Source organism: Parambassis ranga, chromosome 21, assembly GCF_900634625.1.
Source record: "Parambassis ranga chromosome 21, fParRan2.1, whole genome shotgun sequence".
NCBI classification, from domain to species: Eukaryota; Metazoa; Chordata; class Actinopteri; family Ambassidae; genus Parambassis; species Parambassis ranga.
The window spans coordinates 17,363,172-17,384,585 of NC_041041.1; the positions used below are offsets into that span (position 1 = coordinate 17,363,172).

The 21,414-nt window shown below is 39.0% G+C and overlaps 1 protein-coding gene across 4 annotated transcripts in view; it reads right to left on the reverse strand.

Moving 5' to 3' along the window:
• The window catches only part of pcbp3 (poly(rC) binding protein 3), a 31,941-nt gene continuing 10,527 nt past the window's right edge, over positions 1–21,414 (reverse strand). The window contains exons 3-14 of one of the 4 annotated variants that reach the window (XM_028393863.1): positions 18,808–18,964; positions 15,122–15,145; positions 15,004–15,036; positions 14,657–14,773; positions 14,056–14,187; positions 12,794–12,922; positions 11,400–11,474; positions 9,675–9,716; positions 8,644–8,719; positions 6,925–6,977; positions 6,210–6,379; positions 1–2,847 (exon numbers count right to left, since the gene is read on the reverse strand). In XM_028393863.1, the coding sequence (XP_028249664.1) occupies positions 2,811–2,847; positions 6,210–6,379; positions 6,925–6,977; positions 8,644–8,719; positions 9,675–9,716; positions 11,400–11,474; positions 12,794–12,922; positions 14,056–14,187; positions 14,657–14,773; positions 15,004–15,036; positions 15,122–15,145; positions 18,808–18,882 (963 nt within the window). In that variant the 5' untranslated portion in view covers positions 18,883–18,964 and the 3' untranslated portion in view covers positions 1–2,810. Of the gene's footprint in view, positions 2,848–3,604; positions 5,265–6,209; positions 6,380–6,924; positions 6,978–8,643; positions 8,723–9,674; positions 9,717–11,399; positions 11,475–12,793; positions 12,923–14,055; positions 14,188–14,656; positions 14,774–15,003; positions 15,037–15,121; positions 15,146–18,807; positions 18,965–21,414 lie in introns of those variants that run through there. The other 3 variants (XM_028393862.1, XM_028393860.1, XM_028393859.1) reach the window with 3 other exon arrangements.

The window sequence follows — 21,414 nt, forward strand, 5'->3', positions numbered from 1 at the left end:
CTTTAATTTTTTGCTGCTCTAGCACAGAAACAAAGTCCAATGACAGAAAAAAAACAACACAAGGTGTTGACTCACACAGCAATAGTGGGATGATGAGAACATGAGCGATGCCTTGAAAGAAAAAAAGTACGGCAATCAAAAAAAGGCAACTGATATGTTTGCAAATTGGTCTCACAGTAAAGTGACTGCATCTTGGTTGGCCTGCCTCGCACACAAACACACTCAGACACCCTGAAATCAACAAACACAACCATTACTGTGCACTTTACGTACAACATTAATCTACTTTAATGAGCAGATTCTAGACGTGGATGGTTTCTGAATGACACCTAATGCTGCATTCATGAGATGTCAGCAGAGTGGGTGAAAAAAAAGAAAAGAAAGAAAGAAAAATCCCCACTATTCTGACTTCATGCATTATTCCAAGATCATTAGCCCAGTGCGCCCGACTAAATGAGCTACTTTTGCTGCGTGTGTAGTAAAAACAGCTGAATTTGTTGTAGTTACATTAGAATTACAGTGCCTGATGTTGTCGTGAGCAGCTTCTCACTTACGTCTGTGATGAGGGTGTTGCTAGAAATCTATTTTGTTCATCTGGATGCAGCCAGAATTACATTCACAATGTAAAGTAATGGTAAATGTGTGACAGTATATGACAACAACATAGTACTGACCCACCATATAATCAGTTCTAACCAAGGTCCTGAGCTTATAGGCTGTAATGGTTTGAATAACAATCCCCATTTTTTTAGTAGTTGTAACTGTAGTAAAGGAGTAGTTTGTCATAATTTTAAATTATTCAGGATTTAAAAACTGTAACAGTGAGATGGCCTTTTATTGACTTATTGCATGTCAAAGGATGTTTTTACTTTGAAGAGAGGGTTTGAGTTTTGAAAAGTGACAGCAGCAGATATTTAATAAGGCTTATAAATATTTGCATAAAATACTGGCAAGTTTTTTATATTAATTTAGATTTTATATTTAACGTAACAGAAAATAATCTGATTACATATCTAGATTAATAAATTGTTAATTATATTTCTTTTAATAAGTCATCAGTAACTGAACCGAGAGTAATGGTCCCAACATTATAAAATTCAAAACCTCTTGATAAATAGTCAGTGTAAATCATTCAGCTTTGATGTACCTGATTATAAAGACACTTGTATAGGTCATGTATTCCAGTATGACTTGTAGGTGTTAACAGTTTGGAAATACATTCAGATTTAGATTAAACAACAGGGCAACAAGTTAGTTGTCTGTCCATGTGGAAGTAAGATGGGCTAACAGTTAGAACAGATGCACAACCTAGCGTGACCATTGTCATACTGTATCACAGCAGCCCAGTCTCGCATCACAATGTGTAATAGCTGTCACTCAGAGCAGAGTGGAGTCTAAAGTTGGTCATCTTAACATGTGGGTCTGTGAGAAGAGGTTTTACTTTTGGAGATAACCTCATGTGGCCTTTTGAGGAACTACAGTTTTGGGGAATGAAAAGTGAAACTACTTTTATGTTGGTTTTATTTTACACTCCCAGTAATCGCTGCTAAAAAAAAAAACCTTTCTACCACATTAAGCACTAAAAGCTTCATTTTGCATCGTTGCCAGGGTAACGAGCCCCACGTTAAAAATAATACAAATTATTAGGAATTTCTCAGTTTGAACCAACATGGCTATTACACATTTGTTTTGTGGTGCTGGGCTTATTACATCTTGATGTGAACTTCCATACACACATGTACACATGACTGAATCACACATAGATACATTAAAATATATGTTTCTATTGTTTTATATATGCCAATGTTTCATACATGCTAACAGGAAACAGTGTTTCTTTTCTGTCTGAAATGGCTTTCCTCCTACTGTACGTGAGGAAGGAGCTAAGACGGGAGTCTTACTTCCAAAGGAGCTTTTCAATCCTTCAGCTACATGTGAGTGCAAATATGCAGCAGACACTTCTCAGACCTGTCCATGGCTCATGCCTCTATATATACATAGTTGCTATAAGATGGCAGCATGAATAACATGATTATATGTTTGTGAAGTACGCCTAGATGAATAAATTGGGTTTTTATTGACAACATGCATTTGAATTTCACCCATTTTCTGTCACATAAAACTCTGAAAGACTGATATTTGTGCATTAGTGTGGATGTTTATCGGCTTTAGGCCATTCCATTCCCTTTCACCGTTTCATTTCCACCTGTTTGATTTCAAAATGAATTGGGAGCTGCTGCAGGTTCTTGTGCGTCATGCAGATCATTCTGTAGTGTTCATACACCACTAAGACAAACAGGCAAATGTCTACAGGCACACGAGAGAGCACTCATTTCATCAATCATGAAACCAGTGCGACACAAACCGGAGTTTATAGCTGCTTGTTGAACTTTGAGTAATGCACTGTCACAGCAAGTATAGTCTAAAAATGGGTCATTGTATGATGATGAGGGCTAGAGTTGAGGGGATGACTTGGTTTAAACTAATGTGTTTTTTTTATTATTTTCAGGTGCCTGCAGTACAAAAAGGGTACACAGTGTTAAAATGTGAGGTGAAACATAGCGATGCGTGAGATGCTATGAAAGGTACTAGAGTGTCAAAAAAGTAAAGCGACCTTTCAGTAACAGAAACATCAGATAGGCGTGAGGAATCCTAGTAACAGTGCAGAAAACACGTGTTTACAGTAAATACTAGAAGTCACTTAAATATCAAATACAGAGATATATAAACTATATAAACAATAAACTATAGGTGCAATGCCATTTGATCAAGGGTCATGTGATGCACTGAGGAGGAAAGATGGGTAGAAATTAGAGTGTGCCCATTCCAGTGACTTCAGACGTCAGCCTAAAACAGTCGAGGGAAGAACAGGGTGGGAGGGGGTGGGGTTGGGTGGGGTGGGGTTGGGGGGGGGGCAGAAAATAAAACAAGTGTGAAATAAGAACTTTTTTGCTTGAGAATGAAAGGTATGCTGGCCGTCTTCGTGCTTGACTTTCCTTTTGACATACCATATTACCATATGTATGCGCTCACATAGAACATTTCTACAAATATGCAACCATGCAGTACGAAACCCCCTCACAAAGCCATGCAGTGGACCGAAAAAATGATGGTGTCATGAAATATCCAGCTGTCCCTGACAGAGGCATCACATCACTCTTCTTTCTAACAGCATTGCTCATTGTAGTGTTTATTTTTTTTCTTTTCCATTTTTATTCATTTTACTCATTGCAGACAGTCACACAATAGGATATAGGCAGAATTATCTAACTTAGGTAGTGACAAAGAAACACAACAATAGTCTTAGAATGAGGCATGCTGGATTAAAAAAAAAACAAAGTTACAGAGATAAGTTTATTATTTTGGAAAAATACATTTGATGGCTATATCAATACTTATCATCGGTTTGTATGGCAGCTTGTGAAGATGAAGCTAAAAGACTGTTTAACATAAATACTGTGAACAGGAGAAAACCGCTTACCTGGCTCAGTCTCAAGGTAATAAAATCTGCCCATTAGCACCTTTTGAAATTCTTACAGTCATTTCGAGGTTGCAGGGCAACCACTGTTCTAATTACTGAGCTTTAGAGGTGCTGCTGGGTTGATGTGTTTTCCTTGGAAAGAGCTAGGCTGACCATTTTCCACATACTGTATGTGCTAAGCCAAGCTAAACCAATGTACTGTAGCTTTATATTTAGGTGGAAGTGACTGATCCTGTGGTGCTTTCGTGAACCTTGTAGTGCTGCATATTTCTACATAAATATGACCAAAAACTTCATCAGATTTTTAAAGAAAAAACTCAAAAATAGCAGATGTGGTCATATTTAATAATCCCATATTGCATACCAGTGAGTGTCAAAAGTACGTAAACTTGTGGGTTTAGCAGTTAATCTGAATTATAAATTTAGAGTCCACTTTTTTCCACTGCAGGAACTTACAGGCTTGTTTGTTTTGTGCATGTTGATGCGAGATCACTTCCAGGTTTGTGTTTGAAGGGGTAAAACTGTACCTTCTATGCAACCTGGGAAGGATGCAGATTGAACTCGACATCTTGAGTTCCCCCTGGTTACACTTGGACAAACGATAACAAAAAAGAATAGCTGAAGAAAAGAATGGAAAAGAAAAATGAGAAAAGAACTGACAAGTAGGTTCTGGCTGGCTTTGTTGTCTTTTTACACCCCTGATTATATCCAGGGAGGTCTCAATTAACCGTGTCACCTCTGGAATCCAGTGGATTCTGCATCTTGAATGGAAAGGCCAATTATGGGAGCAGTTCTGCAAACAAAGGTGCCTGCTTTGAATTCTAGCAGTGGAAAAACAACTAATGACTTGTGACTGGGCTGTCTGTTTTATTTAAAGCACAAGGCCTGTAACACCACACACCACATGACTTTGGAATGAAATAATTTTTATCCTCTGTCACGTAATTTTAATGGTCATGATTCCACCAGTGAACAATAATAGTTTTCATGGCTCGCAAGAAAAAATCCTCCGTTATCCTAAAAGAACATTGCTGCACATCTGCAGTTTGCTAAAGATCACTTGGACAAAGGCCAGGAGGCTATTTCACAAATGTGTTGTGTACAGATAAGACCGAAATAGAACTTTCTAAACTGGGTTGTTTTTGGAGAAAAGGAAAAAAACTGAATTATCATCATATCGGCCTGTTTCCCAGCATCTAGCTCACATGTTAACTCATAGAACTGTATGTAATCTACAAAAAAAGTTCAGAGAAAATGGGCAATGCCACCATAAGTACACAAGTACAACAAGACCAAAGAATGGTCAAAGTACAATAACACTGATGTTTTGGAGTTCCCCAGTCAAAGTCCTGACCTTGATCCAATGTTCCAAAATTAAAAAAAAAACTGAAGTGAGTAGTTCATGAGGTTCTCTGTGTTTGCTTGTAGAATATTTTGTTTTAGGCCATATTTATTCAGAAATAAAGACAATTCCAGCACCACTTTTTACACTTGCTTTTTAATTGAATATTCCCATTTACCAATGTATCAGCCTATTTTTTTTAAAATAATACACTGGCTACCTTATCTTTAACTAAGTCCCGGTCTTGCTACAGGTTTCTCACAGGCTACTGCCTTAACCAATTGTGTGTAGGGAGAGTCTCATGGGACAAGACATAGAGGTTAACTGCAGTTTTTTTGATGTTAACTTCTGAAAACAGAAGCAGATTTTTTTGGGGGGGAGTGACTTCAGGATGTTGTCATGGATGAAGGGTCATTCCACATGGCAGCCACGTCCCTGAACCTGCCATTGGAATTGTGGGGAAAGCAGCAGTCATTAGTTTCTTTGTGGACTGTTCTCTGAAATCCCTTTCAGAAGTCAAAAAACACAAAATCTGTTTGCCGAGCGTGTGGGTCCCCCAACCAACCCCCCCCCCTCGCTAACGCTGATAACATTTGACTTTGAGGTGTAAGGTAGCCTGTGGACATCAGTGACACACAGTTTTCTAAGAGCTGCGGTTTTTACATTTATTTTGACTGTTGATAATGAATTAGACGTTTCAGTGGATAGAGGGCAAAGTGAGGTAGGGAAGCATGGCAAGAGAACTAAAAGATATTCCACAGTATTCTACTGCTTTGCACAGTATCTTACCCCCCAGCCCCTCTTTATGTTTATTTGTCTTGGAGACCTTCTGTTAATCACACTGATAGCTTATGTGCAAAAAACACACATTTATCTTAAAGTAGTCATATCTGCCATGCTTTGATTGTGTACCTTTTTGTTATTTCATAGATTATCTTGAAAGACTTTCCAAACCGAGTCAGGCATTGAGCATTTGATGATTCATGTATTGATCAACGAATGTACTAATCTGCAGGTTCTGTTCAAAGGCACAACTTACTACTGTAGTCTCAGAAGTTGGCATTGCTCCCATAAGCCACTTACTTGCAAAGAGTGTTCTTCCAGAAACTTAATGCATTTTAATGTCTACACTTGGGCGGAAATAAAGTACAAAAGTGGAAAAAACATGAACAGCCACATTATTCATGGGCTTATCTGTCTCTCTGTCTAAAAGTGACACATTTTGTGTATTTTTTTTTGTATCAGTGTCACGAATGTCAAAACTAAACTAATAAGATATTTATTTCTTCAATCACGGATGGCAGATGTATTGGATATCAGCTACGTGCGATGCCATTCATATCTATCTTTTCAATCGGAGCCCAGCAGTTAGCGCTGAAAGGTTACCTGGCATTGATGAGATACTGGGCCAGGCTGATGTTAGCAGGGGTCCCTGTGATGGTGATTTGGCGCTCTGACGAGCCCTCCATGGCGTTGGCAATTTTGATCTGTGCCCCAGACATCTGTCGAATCTCATTTATTTTGGTTCCCTGGCGTCCAATAATGCAGCCTATTAGCTGCAGAGAAAAGCAGAAATCTTTGAAAAAATGAAGGAAGGAAATCTCTGCGCCGCATTAAAACATTTATACTTGATGCCTAATATATTTAACATAAAAAAGAGGATGTTTAATGGGTTATGAAATGGTCTGAGTTAAATTTGAATTAAGTTGGATTAGTGATGGCATGGTCAGCAGGTCAGCTTATGGAGGGTGTTCTGCTGTGCAAACGGTAAGAACTAAAGTTTGCAGGATCATTGTTGGTAATGTCAATCATTTGATAATACAACATTAAAAAGTTTAAAGGGACAAGGATGTCTCAGTGCACACCAATATTTGCAATTGTTGCCCTTATCAGTTAATTAACCATTAAAGCTTCCATCCTTCACATTAAAAACCCATTTATTTAAATCAGTGAGCTCTCTGACAACACTCTGAATCTTTTTTTAGTATGACACTATGCTATAAACTACAAACATAATATCATTTTTTGGATCAGGTTAAAAAAAACACACAGGTACTTTAAACATAGCCAGGCATGTTTAAATGTCTCTAGCATTACTCACATCATTAGGAATGGTGAGTTCATGGGTACTGGCTGGTGGACTGGCATCCAAACCTGAATTGGGGAGCAACAGTATAAGAGAGGACATTTAAATGTAAACAGTCACTTTTACAGCGTTTAAAGGAATGTTTTTTTTTTGTTTGTTTGTTTTTTTAAAAAAAAACAACCTTATGAGTTTGCGGGTCATCAAGTAGATGAGAATTCTCACTACATATACAAGTTAAACCAGCAGATGGTTAGCCTAGGTAAACACAAAGATGAGAAACCTAGCCTGACTCCTCCATGGCCTGTATACAACTATGGACAAGTCACATCACCCATAGGTCTCTGAGTTGTTGTCAGTGTCATATTAGTGTCAAACACCGTACAGTGTTATACAGTTGTCCATTTTGACATCCAGGTTTATGGGGCTTAACTAGGTTTTGGAGCCACCCCCTAGAGACCAGAGAGGGACTGGAGTTTTGAAAACTTTTTGCATGGGCTTCATTACTCAACCCCAGAGGTTGGTGCTTAGACCCCATGTATATTATGTAGATATTACAGCTAGCCAGCTAGATTTTCCCACAGTATCCAATCTCTTTGCTGAGCTAAACTTTTGCCTATTTAATGGCCTGTTTTTGTTTTTTTAAAAATAGAGAAAAAATTTTTTAAATTCTTACTTTAAAATATTCTAAAACTGTAGCATGAATTACACACACGAGGAATAAGATAATTATGCAAGTATTTGTAGAGATTTGTTGTTGTTGCAAGAAAACTACTGATGTATCAGCCTGTAAATTATTTTATAAAGAATTTGCTAGACTACAGTTGCAAAAAAAAAAAACTCATCATAGCTGTCACAGTGCCAACAATTTATCCTTTCACACAACTGCAGCTTTCAACATGAACAGATTTGTTTTTATTAATTAGTTTGCCACTTCAAGTGATCGGTGTCTCATATTGTGCAAAAAAAAACATAAAATGTGTAATTAATTTTACAATTCAAACTGTCAAAAAAAGCCCCTCTACATTTTCCTTTTATAACAAATTGTAAGGTCCCATGTGGCTCAATGGAAGGGCTGGTAATTCTCCTCTCTATACTCTAATATTAGGGTGACGTCAATCTCCTCATTTAATTTACCACAAGAAAGAGAAGAGTAGATGAGTCAAAGAATATTTCCTGAAAAAAAAATAAATTGCTCCTTTGAATAAGCTTATTTCTTTAATGGATCCTTCAACTAAGATTCCTTGTTATTTCATTTTAGAGAAGAAAAAAACGAATTAGACCTTTTGGAAGTACACATGCAGGACATGATACAGGCAGGCTAACACAAGGCCAACGTGAAACAGCTCAATTCAGTTGGTTATTATAGTACAATGTGGTCAACCTATTCCACTGGAGGTTTTCATCTAATAAAAAGTAAAACACCTTGTAAGTAAAAAAAAAAAAGTCGTGCTAGAGGAAGGATGTGGTCCTGTTGCCAAGAGATAATGCAATTCGGAAGACATCATTTTAAAGTGAAGCCCGGTGTCATTTCTTTCCTTTCACTGGCATAATATCAGACAGAACCAAGAGAAAAATATATACATGGAAAAAAAATCAAAGAAGGAGAGAAACCACAGGGGCCAAGACATGCTGTGCCAAAAGAGAGATAAGGTGTGAGGTAGGGATAGAGAGAGAAAAATCTTTCTCTGGATGCAAAGAGGAGGAAGTAATCTATAGGGCCTTGTGGGTACGTACCAGGGAAAGCAGGGGTGGTCTGTCCGAGAGGGGTAAAGGGGGTTTGCTGCATAGCCAACTGGTGGAGCTTGGTCAACTGCTGAAGGGTTAGGAGGGAAAGTAGAACTAAGAGGTTACTGTTACACAGGTAAGACCGAGAAATGAAGCCAACCAAAACTAGAGTGAAGAAATGGTGAGGAGAAGGAGGCATGACACGGGGTGGTGGAGGACAAAAAAGAAATACAGAGAGAGAGAGAGAGAGGGTGTGATCGTCTGTCATGGAGATGTAAATTGCTACATAAATTGATTTTTTTCTTCCTCTTCTACCTGTTTACTTGTAATTACATACTTCAAAGTAATTCAAAAAAATGGATCCCTTGTGAGCACGTTAACATTTAATGCAGGAAATCATTTAATTTGCCCCCTCAATTCTCGTTGGCACTTATGACTCACACCCAGAGAACCTTGGCTGTTACATGCCTGTCAGAGCAGCCGCTCTCCCCTCAACGCGGTCGCAGGACGTCCATCCCCTGCTGTGTATCATTTCCATCAGGAATGAGGGAAGATGGATGCTTTAAAGGCTTCTTCTCCTTTTAAGAGGAGTTTTAATGAGGGTGGGAGAGGGTGTCAAGCCTGTACTTGAGTGATTGTACCGTCAACCACCACCACCACCGGCATCAATCACTGCCCAACTTTGAATTAGTGGATCTGACATGAGGTAGCTCTTGAGATGCTCTTACGACAAGGACAGATGAAGGCAGATTATTAATGGAGACTATATGGTCCACTGGAATTAAAGAGGTGTCTACATCAAAACTGCCATTAATGTCTTTGCCTTTATCATTAGCAGTCAGTCACTATTTTATTATCAACCAGATCCTTCTGGTGGTTGACCTGTGGTATAACCTTAAACTATAGACAGACAGCGATTTGGAAAGTACTGTATGACTTGCCTCAAGACAACTTAAAAGAGCTTGTGTGTGTATGAAATCAAACATCTGCCGTTGATAACTGAGAGATTTTGATGTATTGAAAAGACACCAAGAACTTACATCTGGGTGTGGTATGGCGTACTGTCCCTGAATTGTGTAGGCCTGGAAGGATAAAAAACAGAAGAAACAGCACATTTCAGGAGGAGAAAAGAGGAAAAAAAAGGTTTGCCTCCTATCATGGTTTAATCCAAACCCAGAGTTGTATTGGTAGAAGTGAGCAAAAATGACATTCTGACAGTCTGACTAAACACATGGACCCAGAGGTAAATGTTCCAATCACTACTCCTTCACTGTGTAGGCCATGTTTACAGTCTGCTACATTAGCTTATGACCAGATTTATGAAAAACAAATTCCCTAGTGAAACCAAACTTAACGGCAGGTGGTGTCAGGGGACTCGAACCCTGGAATCCTGCATGAAGGTCCAGACGTTTGCGGCTGCAATGACCCCATGATTCGACGATACCAAGCATGAGTCCATATGCTGTTTTTATTGAGGATGTGCTGTCCATGGCATAGATAAGGTCGGGTGTTGCTAGTTCTTTGACATTGGTTTGATATGTTTTGGTGTAGTTAACCATCTTTATATCTTGATTACAATTGTACACTTTGTAATGCAACTTCATTCTCATCTTTGGCTCTCTTGTTTCATCTTTGATTCACAAATACAACTCTCCAAACAGCCAATTATTCAAACCTATATATGTGTAAATAACAACAAAGCATGTTTTGTTCACATGCATCATATTCAAATTTCAACACCAGTGACCTCTACACAATAAAAAGCCGTTCATCACAACCCACACCTGAAAAAAACACCATAATCTTCCCCTCAAAGGTACTATTCATGCTCAGTGTGTTTCTGTTCACTCTGTGTAAGTGTGTTTACTGAATGTTGTCCAAAGACTTCAATTGTGTCTTATGTTCCATTTAACTTCTACCAGACAACAGAGAGCATCCAAATTGCCATTATTATACGTAGTTATGTGCTGCGTTTCTCAAATGTTTGCATCTTTTTCAAATGCAAAAGCTTTTAGCCCAAACTGAATGATCAAAATTAGCTGGACAGACATTATTATTTGCCCAGGGTTCTAGAACAAAACAAAACATCAATGTGTGTCACAAAAGGTATTTGAGTTGTTTCAGCAGGTGGCTATGTTGGGGTGGGACGCCCAGTGATTGTAAGGTTGCCGGTTCGATCCACGGCCCCCCCACGTGGCGCTTAACCCAAAATTGATCAAGAGGACAGGCAGGCACCTTGTGGCGGCTTGGCTGTGTGAGAAAATTGTGTATTTTACTATTTTTATATTAAACCAACTGTTGAATTTCAGTTGAACAAAATTGATTCTATGTCCATTTGGATCTAATTTACACTCTTATCACAGGGTGCAAAACTAGGGAGAAATCAATATTAATTTCAACATTGATCAACACTGATTCCATTAGTATTGATGAAGCGTTAACATTGATTCAGTGTTGGGCTGCTATCAGAGAATACGCTACAAAGGCAAAAAATCTAAACAATCTCATACATCGGCACTTGTAGTACTACAGTGTTGTTGTACTTTTTGATGGTTTGTGCATGTGGTGCTTACACAGTTAAACCATGGACAAGGCCCTAGCCATGTGGTGAGACTGGTCCCTGACACTGAAATATTTATTCGAAGAGTTTTTTTTTTTTTTTAAAATGTGTATGTGGATATATGAAAGTTAATGGCAGTGTCTGATGTTCCAGCACAGGTCTGAAGCAGGAGGAACAATCTAATGAGCTAAAAAAGCTAGCTTACCTGGCCACCAGAAAAAATGACTGGGGTGGAGGCTGGCTTTGGGCGATAAGGGATAGTGGCACCCTTTGGCGGGGACTAGAAGAAAGCAAGAGAGAGAGATGAGACAGAGTCAGCCTGAGGAAAAGACACTTTATCTGGAAAAACACAAATTTAAGAACACCACGCATGCCTGCACAGTAAAGTTAACAAACAACCAGCAAACCGAGGACCAAGAAGATAAGAATATACTCCCTGTATGTGTGCACAAAACGGTGGCTAATTAGCTTAGCTTAGCACAAAGAAAGCAACTCCCAAGCCAAGAGTTAGATGAGGAAATCAAAAACACTTTCATATCTTGAATATGAAGGTACAGTCAGCAGCTGGTGAGAGACCACCTCTATGGAAACAGCACAATTGTAACTAGTAATGACTTAAATATGTCTTCTGTGCACACATATGCGGTAGGTATTTAAATGCATGTACTTGAATAGCCTATACTTTACAGTTTCTGCAGTATTCTGCACATCTGCTAAAATAGTTTTCAAAATATTTTTGTCACTCTTTACGTCTAAATCTAAAAATGACATGCTGAAATTATTTTGGAAAATTGCTGTTTATCATTTTCTGCCAAGTTTTTGATAATGATCGGAACATGTTGTTCATGAACACAAAGACATGTCACGAGGCTCAAAGATATCTGAAGCGTCGAGGAAAAACACAAAAACCTGCCGTGTGTGTTCTCACTAACTGTTTCCGATTTTCTTGCAAATGCACCAGCTTTTTTTCACCTTAAAACCAGCAGGGAGGTGGTTTCAATGAGAAGGCAGGGGAGTTCCACTCTGCAAACTCTCTATAATGACACAGTGTTATTGATTCATGCTGTGCTGCAGCAACAAGGCTATTCAAGACACTGGAGAGGGCTTAATCAAATTTCCTTTTGTAGCTGCTGTGTTGTGATGGGAGAAGTATAAACTATCATAAGCTTTAAATACAATATCCAGACACTGCAACATTGTTCTTTATGTGTTGTTTACATGCATACATATATACATACATGATAGGATATTAAAAAACTCTACAAGTCCAGCTGCCTCATTTCAACCCTTTGACTGAAAATGACCTGGATGACTAAGAATCTTCATCAAGATTCTCCTCCACTGTACACAATTGTGTATTAGTAGTACTTTCAACTACCAACGGAATAGAAAGCACAAAGACACAAATTGGCCTCTCAGTGCCTCCCGATCGTGAAGTTGACATTTATGGACAAAAATTGCTGGTTGATTCCATTAAAAAAATCAATTCCTGGAGAAAATCTGTTTCACAACCACAAGCACTTGAGACATGTAATACCACACAGATAGTGTCAGTCTGTTCAATACATTTTCCTCTTAGTGTCCATGTGAATACTTTACCTCCAGCATGACCACACAGATTTGTTTGACACACTGGATAATGGCTTCTGGGGTCCCAGAGATTGTCACAGCACGTTCTGTGGAGTTGGGCAGCATGTCCCCTGCCACCTGAACCTGGGCCCCTGTGGACTGGAGGAGAGTATAAAAGTGAGGTTTGGAGGATTTAGCCATGTTGACAGGTTTCAGCTGTAACACTTAAACTGTGCTGTGTGTGCATCACTCTCTCAAGAGTACAGACATTCGCATCTGGAGGGAATGGACAAAGGTCTTGTTGACCAGATCTTTCAGGTGCAGGCTCTGTAAAAGACCCCAGACATGTATGTCTGCCTGAACTACAACACGTTGCTTTTAGGACTGTGCTTTGGCTCTATACCTTGGTTGATTGCAGCTTCTTTTTATTGAGGTGAACCTAAAGGCAGCATTGGAGCAGTCTTTTCAATCAGTGGAGCTTTTTTTAGTGTGCTGTTCACAGTAAATGTTTATGGCTTTGCTGTCTCTTCAAAGGCTTGCTGATTTTTTTTATTATTGTTTTTGACAATAAATTGCAGTGTTGGTTGGTTGTTCCATCAGCTGAACCAGCTCAGCCCCAGTTTTTGTGGCATTGTTGTGGAGTGGTCTCTTGTCCAGGGTTTAGCCTGCATGCATCTTTCCTAACGCCACATGGGATCACCCTTTATAAAAATCTAGAAAAAAGCATGCAAAGTTGATAGATGTATGGATGGATCAAGCATTACTCCTGGTTATAATCTACATAGGAGACTTCATCATCCATGAATTTCCAGGAACCTTTGCGCAACTTCAACACTTTAGCTAACTTTTTATATTAGGTGTAATTTGCTGCCTTTGTTGCTTCAGTTGCTTCAACACATCTAGAAGCCTCATACTTTATAAGGCATAGCTGACCCCTCTAACTGTGTAGCCACCATTTGCAGAGTGGGTGTAGATTAGCATTAAAAAAAGCACCTATACATAATACAGTGAAAAATACAGTACTGGTAGGTGAAAATGCACATAAAAAAATGAAAAGCAAAGTGTATATGTACACTTTATATATAAACTTGGCTAACTTTACAGTTTTACTTTTCTACACGCCACATAATCAATTGGAAATGTTACACTGAATCACTATTAGAGTCTCTGAAGGAGAATTTATACATGTGGCTGTAACACTTCTTTTAGCCTTACAAAAAACAAACAAAAGAAAATAAGACTTCTCTCTCTTAACAGTAACCTATATATTATGCTTAAAATGTGTTATATACCTCTCTCATTTCTTTTATCTTTGAGCCTCCTTTCCCTATGAGGGAGCCACACTGGCTGGCTGGCACAACAAGCCTTAAGGTGACAGGGGGCTTGCTGGTTGCTGGGCTGTTGCTCATGGAATTGATAATGTCCTGGAAAAACAACAGAATATTTATTATTACAAAAAAAAAAAAAAATTGCAAGAGCAATATTTTGTCAATGTGACCCTGGACATTCTCGATGTTAATTGTATTGGCAAAGAATATCTAAATGAATTGATTCAGAAGAAAAAAAAAGGTACAAAAAAAAATGAAATCATTGGTGCAGTATTTTCATTTTAACTCTGCTCTTTGGGGATATCTATAAATAACTGAGCTATTGGTCTGGCAGATTTTACACAGATCACTGAGGACACGGTCTCTCACGGCAGTCGGTCTCTTCTTACATGTTCCAGTCACAGAGCTTACACAGAATCAGTTAGATAAGTCAGATCAAAGAACAGATCACAGGAAGCGATAGGGAACTTTTTTAAATTCACCTGTACGGCAATATAGAGTCCTCACTGTACAGATACCCCCTCCAAAAAAATAACACTGTGTACACAGAACTCATCTTCCTCACCTCCTCAAATTTATAGGCGATCATAGCAAAAGCCTTGAAGATGGTGTCTGTTGGTCCAGTGATGGTGACAATCCTCTCCGGACAGTTGCCCTCAGAAATATTGATTCGTGCCCCACTCTGGATAAGCAGCATATATTGTTGTTGGGAGTCAATACAGGTGATGTAAGATGTTAATCTCAGAATAGATCTCACAATTTAAATAATCTATGTCAGTCCAATACTAAAAACTTGATGCTGCAATAAATGTTGTTAGCCTGGAATTTATTTCAAGCTGTTTGTTATTATAAATTCCAATACTTGTTTTTATGAATAATCTACAAGGTGCATTTTAATAGTTAAAAACTCACCTCTTCTCGCATCTTTTTCACTGTTTCTCCTTTCTGAGAAAGAAAGAACATCAATAAGCAAATTGCTACTAATAATTACACATGATGTAAACATGGATGATCTATTGAAAATACATACCTTTCCAATTATACTTCCAACCTCCTGCAGTTAAAAAAGAGTTTTGAAAAATCATTAAATAGTATTAAAGGGTAGATTTACAGTATTGTTGCTTTCTCTAAACAGGGTGCAAACTGAGCAGGGGCGTGCAGAGGATACACACAGCTGCGCGATGTGCTGCTGTTGAGTGCCACGCTTTTTCCGTAGGCATGTAATCACTCTTCATGAGCTTGGTGTGGCACAGTGGGGGAAAAGGGCAGAAAGGCAGCGCTGGCTGCAAGCGTCAACACTCCCTGACCTCTCCTCAGTAACTGTGAGGGCTACATCCATTGTGACGTTAAAGCTGCAGGCCAGTTATGTCACAGAATAAAAAACAAAATAAAAAAAACGTACAGGAAAAATGGCATAACTCTAAATGCAAAAATGATCTATAATAATAAATAATTATCCGAAAAAAAACAGCCAAAATTGTGATGATGCAGAAGTACCAAAAACATAGCGTAGTTCCTTTGAATGACCACTTGAGGGCAGACAGGAAGGCAGGAGTAAGTGGCTTGGGCCTGACATTCCACCAGAAAACATGGCGTCACTTCTTGTCAAGTTCATGTTCACTCACTGTTTACTTTCATTCTGTCCCATCTCTGAAATTTACATGGTTAGGTTTAGGAAAAACATCGTAGTTGGGGCCTTGTTACCGTGGTTACAACTATTGCCTCTTTTGGAAGCCTGAATATTGAACAAAATACATAATCCCATGGTCTATTGGAGTATATCCAATGCTTTCAGATCCTGACTGCAACCTTGATTTTCCAATTACATGACAAGATTCATTTTCCCATACCCCTTTACACTGCATCAATGCTTACATATTGATAATTAAAGAAGCTGCACTTTCAGAGATAGGTAGATGACAGTTTTAGTGCCCAGGATCCACTTTGTTCCAGAGTTCCACTCACACTTCACCTCTTTTATCAAGTCTAAGCTGATGGCTGGAGCTTTACACAGAGTTTCATTCAGGAAACCTGGGTTTTGGCTGTTTTTGTATTCAGCCCGTGGGGATAAACAAAGGGCAAACTAGTTTTGTTCACAAGTCCAGGAAAAGGAAAGGGCACTAAATAACCTACAATACATCTGAGTCTGCCACACAGTTTTTTAAATGTCCTGGACATAAAAAAAAGTGGCAGTGTCTCAGGCAGGCATTGCAGGAGGATTTCCTGGAAATGCTCCAGTATCTAATCCAGCCCTATAATGATGAATGCTGTGAACAAAGGATGTGGGTCATTCTACCCAAGTCCTCTCTTGTGGCAGTACCAACCCCAGGCTGGCTGCTGGGTTATACAAGCAGTCATCACATCACTAAAAACTGCCACATGATTGGCAGTGCAGCCGGAGAGCTAAATGGCTACTCATGCGCAGCCTGGCGCGTGGAGATGTTGGCTCCAATCTTTGTGGCACACACAGTCCACCAGCACCGCATGCTCAGCTGGAGGTGTGGGTTTTCCAGGTGTTGAGCTTGCCAGCAGCCACCTCCCTGAGCTACTGTTATATCACATTCATCCTATTCTACACATTTCTTGCCCTTTATGGAACTCTACAGACTTAGATTTAAAAAAAAAAATCAGGTCCACAAAACTGTGGAGCACATCCAGTGGTAGACAGGAAAGCAAAGGCCGTGGTTTAACTAAGCATGAATGATCTTACACAATCAGGTCAACACACAGCTTATATAGTGGAAGGGAGAGAAGGGAAGGGGTAAAGGATGATACACATAAGAGCCTTAAAAAAAAGAAAAGCTGCCTATTTATGGGTTACACTCCATGCTACACTGAGCTGAGTCAACAGCAGAGAAACACAGCAGCAGACATATGGCACTTTAAAGCCTGGAAGTGGATTTTTTTTTAAAGGTCGACGCTTATTTATAACCATACAATAAAGTAACACAAAAAACTGCTAGATTGCAGTGTGAAAAGCTTAGTGCGTCTGCTGACAGATGACACCACACACACACACACATACACTGGGAGATGGGACAACAGGGTGCCCTAATTTGTTAATCTTTCAGAATAAAAGTGGAGGTTGAGATGTACCAGATGTGAATGTGATGGTGTTTTTTTTCATTTTATCTTTAATGGAGGTCACTCACGTACCGTAGTTTACTCATGCCACAGAAGTACAAAGCCACTGACTCAGTATATGACCCAAGGACAAGGGTTTCTATTTTTAAGAGAGAAAAATCTTACATGATTAGCATTCCTTCTCCCTCCTTACACCTGAAGGGAGCTGCATTTTAACCTTGTTGGGGAGAAACATACTGTAAATTGTTATGAATACACCCTGCTGGCAGACACCCTTAGAATTAATCTGAATCTCCTCAATCCAGGTGCTTCATTATATGTAGAGTGAACCTAGTTACACATTTTCATAAACTCATTTTAAAAACCGCTGGGGTGAGCTATCAGTTTTTGGATTTAGGTTGAGGTTGTTTTAGGCATGTACTAATTCAATTTATGAACAATAATGATTATTATGACTTCAGAAATATAGTACAATCAAAACTATTTCATTTATTCATCTTATATTAGGGGAGAGAGGAGCTGCTTAACACAGAGGATAAGTGTTTTTTTCTTTCTGTCTTGCAGGCGCAGGTCTGACCCTGGACCACCGACCGTCATTAGTCCAATGGTCTCCCAAATCAAGGTTGTACTACCATGCCAAGTCTTGTCATGCCTGAAATACTCGAAGACTCTGATATGACTATGATTTTGGACATGACTGTGTTGTACATAATATCTGAGATGTTTAGCCAAGTTCGCTCCACTATCAACGACAATAACAATGTTTAGTTTAGCTCCACAATGTGCACAATGTGATATGTAACCTAACCAACAAATAATCAACAATTCCACAAGTTAACAATTCTGTTTAATTCTTTCAACTATAACAACTAATCACTGCACTCCTAGTGCTGCTAAATGTGTGTCAAACTCCTAAAAGACTTAGAGACTTCCTCTATAAATGCTTTTCAACTTAATACCCACAGTGTGTTATTTCAGGGATATTTTTTTACTCTATTCATTACTAAAATAAAAACCCAATGGTAGCACTTTGCTGGAAGACGTTGAATGAGTGTTTATAACGACAGGAATAGACCAAATAATACCCACTCTTTTTCAGGCAGCAAATAATATTGCAAGGAGAGGGCAGAGAGCCCAACCGTGAGCTTTTTTCTACACCTAACCAAGTAGAGAGAGCAATCTATATCAGTGATACAAAAGAAAGCAACATTGGTAATGCTGTCTGGGAGGAATAAACCCAAGTCTCTTAGACTAACTGACGAACGATCTGCTCTGATTGGTCAGCTCTAATGGCCTGAGCAGACACTGTCCATCATTTCACACCAGCCCTGTAGGAGAAAGTGTTTTTCTCTCCTCCTGCGTTTGGGTATAAAAATAAGAATATGCCCCCAAGTGCCAACAAGTATTTTTATATTGTATTCCAGGAGATGACATCCTTCATTTTTGTCAAGAAATGTCATAAAAACACTGAGACTTTAAGTAATATATGTGTATGACATCAGCGGAACAAGTGCTGCATTTGAGCGGCTGTTTAAAAGGTGACAAATAATGAATAATCTCGGAAAAGAAATAAATCCCTGTGTGTCTCTCATATTTGTGCTTCTCCACAGTCAGTGTAGTGCTGCTGCTTACTTTTCCGTGCATGAGGAGACGGATGGTAAGGGTGACATTGAGGCCACCCTCTGACTGGACTTTGGTGGGCTCCATGGGGGGAGAGGTATGACTGGTCCTACGATCAGATGTCCTCAGAAGGAGAAGGAGTATGGTGGTATTCCAGCCAGCCAGTCACCTGCCAAACCCAATAACATAACCACAATGACACAAATTATTGTGCATATTCAATTACATCATGTAGAGCTTTTACAAATGTGTGTGCTGAATTATATTATGTACCTTAATGGCTCATTAGTTTGTGACTGAGTGTACGGTATTTTTCAGGCCTATACACAGATTGTTTATTTTCAATATAGCAAAGGCAAACAGGTCAGTCTGTCTGCCTGGAGAGCCAGAAAGTCAAAGCTACTTTTTGTGTAGGATAAGAAAAGATCCAGTCACATTATGTTATATTTAAGCCTGTATGTATAGTACAGTCTGATCTGAGGAATATTTTCTGCACGGTGGAGTTTTATTTATTAGTTTATTAAACAGCTATCCTTGTTGTGTGTTGCTCTTGTACATTCACTTACCACAGTTAAATGTCTGTCTTTGTTAAATGAAATAACTGTAATTAGTTTTTTTTTAGTACAATAAAAGTTTCACCCAAATAAATGGAATAAAAGAACAAATGAGAAAGAAACTACATTAAGAAATATTAGTAAAATTTGAGAACACTACATACATATGAAGGCACTGGTGCAGTCTACTGTTAGTATTCCATGAGGCGTTTTGTTAAGTATGCAATTCTGTAAGTTCCAGAATGTTTAAAAAAGGATACTTTAAATGTAGATTGCTCTGAATTGCTGGACAATCAAAGCAGTTCAGAGCTTTGTATGCCTCTGTGTGTCAGCCTGTCACCATGGTAACAGCAGAGGAGACCTCAAAAACCACTCCAACTTTGAGAGCCTGGCGTGCGGAAATGATTCGGAATTAGAAAATTCGAAATACAAGTTTGATAGAGCAACATCTACTGAGCGTTTCAAGACTAAAGTCTGTAGCATGAAATTTGTAGGAGGAGATATATTATATATTTGGCAGATGACCCTTGTTGAAGGGCTCTCTCATAGACTCCCATGTTAAAAATGATGCATAAATTGCTTAATATTTGAAAAATTATAATTTTTTTTAAAAAAACTTGAAGTTGACCCAGAATGTGAACATTTTGATAGTTGAATGGCTGAAATCGGTCAATGTATGCTGAAGATACGCTGCGCCAAAAAACCTACGGAAGAATAAAAAAAAATTTCCTGAAGAAAATGAGAAGGATTGCTCTGAATTGCTGGAGAATCTGCAATCTGAATTTAATTTGCTGAAACACGGTTAAGAATTTAAAAAGATGAAGCTCTTATTTTGAAAAGTAGAAAATCTTTGAATATTAGAAAGATATGAAAGAGAAACAGCGGAAGACAAGAAGTATGAAGTCACTGACCCTAAAGAAAAGCCTGTGAATATACCATATGAAAGGTCTGAGGCTGGAATAATACCATAAGACTATAAGAAGAAGACGGCAGAGCCCATGTATTTTAATCATTGATTTTAATGGAGGTTGCACCCTCCGAACAACTTGTAATTTTTTGAAAAAAACTTGAAGTTTACCCGGAATGTCCTCTGTAAGATGAGCATTTTGATAGTTGAATGGCTGAAATCGGTCAATGTATGCTGAAGATACGCTGCGACAAAAAACGTACGGAAGAATAAAAAGAAAGAATAAAGAACAGAAGAACAATAGTTTGATTGCAACGGCAATGAATAATGAATACATAATTACAAAGATGTTTATATTTGGCCTATTTCTACGTTTTGTTGTTTTAATAGTACTTCCGCATTTATGCTAACTGTGGGTGGTGCTAACCTCAGTCTGAAACGGGATTGGTGGGCTGAATCGCTGAATGACAGCTGGAGCATAAGAAACTCATCTCCATTGCTTTTCATGTATTAATTCTACACACCTGCTTTAACTTCCGGGGCCGTGCATGGGAACCCGTGAAGGAGCTGAAGTAACGCAGCAACACCGTTTTACAGGACACCGACAGCAATGTTACACAGTTAAGCTAACTAGGGATGTTGCTAATGTTCGCACGCAGCTAGCTAATGAGCTACTGCGCTGAAGCTAGCGTCGTTGGATGGCGCACACCTGCACCACCTGTAACTATAGTGGAGTTTGCACCTTCTCCCTGTGCCTGCGTGGGTTTTGGGCTGGAGACCTGTCCAGGAGCAGAGTAACTACACTACAGGACAAAGCGGGTTCAGAAGATGGATGGATGCTGGAGTTACTGTGAAGTGCTGCAGAATGACCTCATCAGGTGAGTAAACTTTTACTTGTGTTGTTTCTGGTTAAGCTTCTTTTCTTGGTTTAATGGTCCGTGTTGGCCTTAAAGTCTCCCACTTGTTTTAGGCCTTATTTTTTCCTGAAGTTGTGAAATTTGAACATATGGCATTTGTTGTTGTTTGCATTAGTTACCATGTAAAGCAGCTGGCTTGCCTTTGACTTATTGTGAATAATGATTGCTTGGCAGGAAGTTGGCTATTTTGTGTGGCAAGCAGATCTTGTGTACCTTTTCATGTGATGTCAGAGAATATTGC